Here is a 2,500-nt window from a genome sequence, read left to right as displayed (position 1 = left end):
AAAAATCGTAATCTTACTCAAATGTAAAGGTACCCAGTAAATAGCGATTGCAACGTTGTATACTAAACACAAGTGGTGTAAAACCAAAGCCAGAGCAAACAGTTTGACCAACCAGCCGCAAGTAATACAATGAGCCAATCAGAACACTGCAAATGCAAACAAATGACTTCAAACGTGAAAAAATTAAGGAGTGCGAGCGAATGTGTGACTTTTGATTGGTTGAGGAACTGCCATGGCTTTTTCCTTAACCAATTACACAGCGTAGAAATTGAAAGAAAAACAAAGCGCGATTACTCCTTAAAATCCATTGGAAACCATTTTTTTCTAGAGGAAGCTTTAGCCACAAATCGATTTAGTGATTTTGTAAGAGTTTCACGGCAATAAATTTACCCCGATGATAGTTCTTGCAGAGATAATTTCCTTGTATTTTTCTCCCATTTAAAAATTGTCGCTATTACTACAGTAAGTAAAAACAAGAAACAGGCTAAAATTTAATATCACGAAAACTGCAATATGAGGTACCTCAGGGATATTGACAAGCCGGCAGTGGGTCCCATCCCACCATGACACGAGACTCTCCTCTCCAGCTACTGTGCCTTCGGGTGCTCCTTCATAAGCGATGTAATCAATAAATGTGAGCCCCTCGTCCGGCGTTGCTCGTTCTAAGCGGCCTGCCTTTAAAACGCAGGCACGAAAACCTTTGGAGGATATCTTCTCGGTCCAGGTCACCGCGGCATCGTGGACGAAACTTCCGCTTTCGTTAAAGTAATTTATTGTTGTTTGCACATGGACTCGCCGGAAGTCGTTAAAGGTTTGGTTTTGGAAAGCCGCTGACTTGCACTGAACGTCTGATGTGTCTAGTTGTAAGGCAAGGCGTCCTCGTTGCATAATAAATTCTGGGAAGGAAAAGCCGGAGAAGTGGTTGTTAGTGTATAGCTCGCTTAGCGAGGAGGCCTTTAGCGATGAGGTGGCCTTTTTGCCTTTGCAACCAGTTCCTTACCCAAGTAAATTAATAGTTTGCATTTGTTTCGGAAAAACACATAACATTTGTTTGTATTGCAACCCACTTCTGGATATCCTTGTTACTGGTTCTTCTAAGATATCTAAATTGCTGAAAAATAAAAGCAATACCATCCCACCTCTAAAGGCCTGTTCATCTGTTAAGAGTCATTGTCTGAGAAAACCAGGCAGAGGTGAAAGATGGGGGTCGGCCGATTTCCTTCAAACTTTCACCATTTAATGTCTGTCCGAAATGATAATGAATGATGCTATTTAGCAATTCTCTTGCTGTTGCGTTTCGTAGTTTGACCACCCCCCCCCCCCCCCCCCTGGTTTTTGACCCTTACTGACCCTGATGTCACGCAAAATATATGCAGAATTTGAAGCTCAATAAAATATATTTCGCGTCATTTCTGTGGACTCATATCGATTGCTTGTATTCTTTATCGTCTAAAAAACGTTGTTAAAGGAAAATATCCCGACTTAACATAAAGCTTAATTTTTTATGGAATTTTGCAATTTCCTTGCGATCGCGAAAATGTCTTGGGCCAAATGTGAGGCAATTTCGAAACTGTTTTTCTCAGAGGTGCGGCGTTCCTTTCCAAAAATTTCTTGATATTTTTTAAGCCAAACATCTGTTCTCCAAAAATCAGCAAACTCTAACTTGAGCCATTAAAATGCGTTTGCATGAGCCACGCTCGAAGTCAAAGATGACTCGGTATTTTTGCAAATAAAGTTCCACAGCGGGTTTTTCTCGGTTTTTCTTTATTTCATCTTCTTCTTTTTTGTTTTTTTCTTTTTTGTTTTTGGATAAGCTCGATGAAACTATCCTAACTCTTCGAGGTAGAACTTCCCTGGAAGATTTAGTTGAGTGACGCTTTGGGCAGGAATAACATCAAATTGGTGTTCGCTCACACTTGATTTGATTATGCGTGACATGTCACGGTATTTGACAATTGTCAAACGTGATCACAAACAAAACACATTTCCCACTTTTTTATACATTTGCATTTTAAACTTGGTAACAAAAAGCATTTCCCTCAAACTATATTAAGTCTTGGAGTCAATCTGTCGTTGATAATTGTTAATTAAAATAAAAACAGCATCAAATACTGTGAAACTTGCCACGGAATCAAATCGACTTCGGCGGAGATCTTTGAACCCGTCGCGCCACGCTTTCTTCCCAAACCAAGACTGACGAGCCAGTGCGATTCAATATCTCGTGTACAGGATAGCAAGGGCCAAATCTTCAAACCAACACCTTCAGCGCCACAAGGCGGATCCACAGACCAGACAGAGCGCAGAAGAAAGATTTGTTGTTCTTTCAATTGTCTGTTTAATATGTAACGAACATACCGGAGGTTCTTTTTGCCGTGGCAAGTTTCACAGGTATTTGATGCTGTTTTTATTTTAATTAACAATTATCATTGACAGACTGACTCCAAGACTTAATATAGTTTGAGGGAAATGCTTTTTGTTACCAAGTTTAAAATGCCAATGT

General features: G+C 40.0%; 2 protein-coding genes across 2 annotated transcripts in view; both read right to left on the bottom strand.

The window, feature by feature from the left end:
• Positions 1–2,500, bottom strand: part of LOC146473783 (uncharacterized) — a 158,870-nt gene that overhangs the window by 143,786 nt on the left and 12,584 nt on the right. The gene's annotated exons all lie outside the window — the stretch shown is intronic.
• LOC146473784 (uncharacterized) overlaps positions 1–2,500 on the bottom strand; it is a 17,998-nt gene that overhangs the window by 7,992 nt on the left and 7,506 nt on the right. Inside the window, exon 8 of the mRNA XM_085117806.1 lies at positions 523–896. Coding sequence (XP_084973932.1) covers positions 523–896 — 374 coding nt within the window. The remainder of the gene's footprint in view (positions 1–522; positions 897–2,500) is intronic.

The sequence above is a fragment of the Pavona decussata genome, unplaced genomic scaffold (assembly GCF_977016875.1).
Source record: "Pavona decussata unplaced genomic scaffold, jaPavDecu1.1 SCAFFOLD_92, whole genome shotgun sequence".
NCBI classification, from domain to species: domain Eukaryota; kingdom Metazoa; phylum Cnidaria; class Anthozoa; order Scleractinia; family Agariciidae; genus Pavona; species Pavona decussata.
Note: the sequence above shows the minus strand (reverse complement) of the source record. Positions and strands in the feature narration are given on the sequence as shown.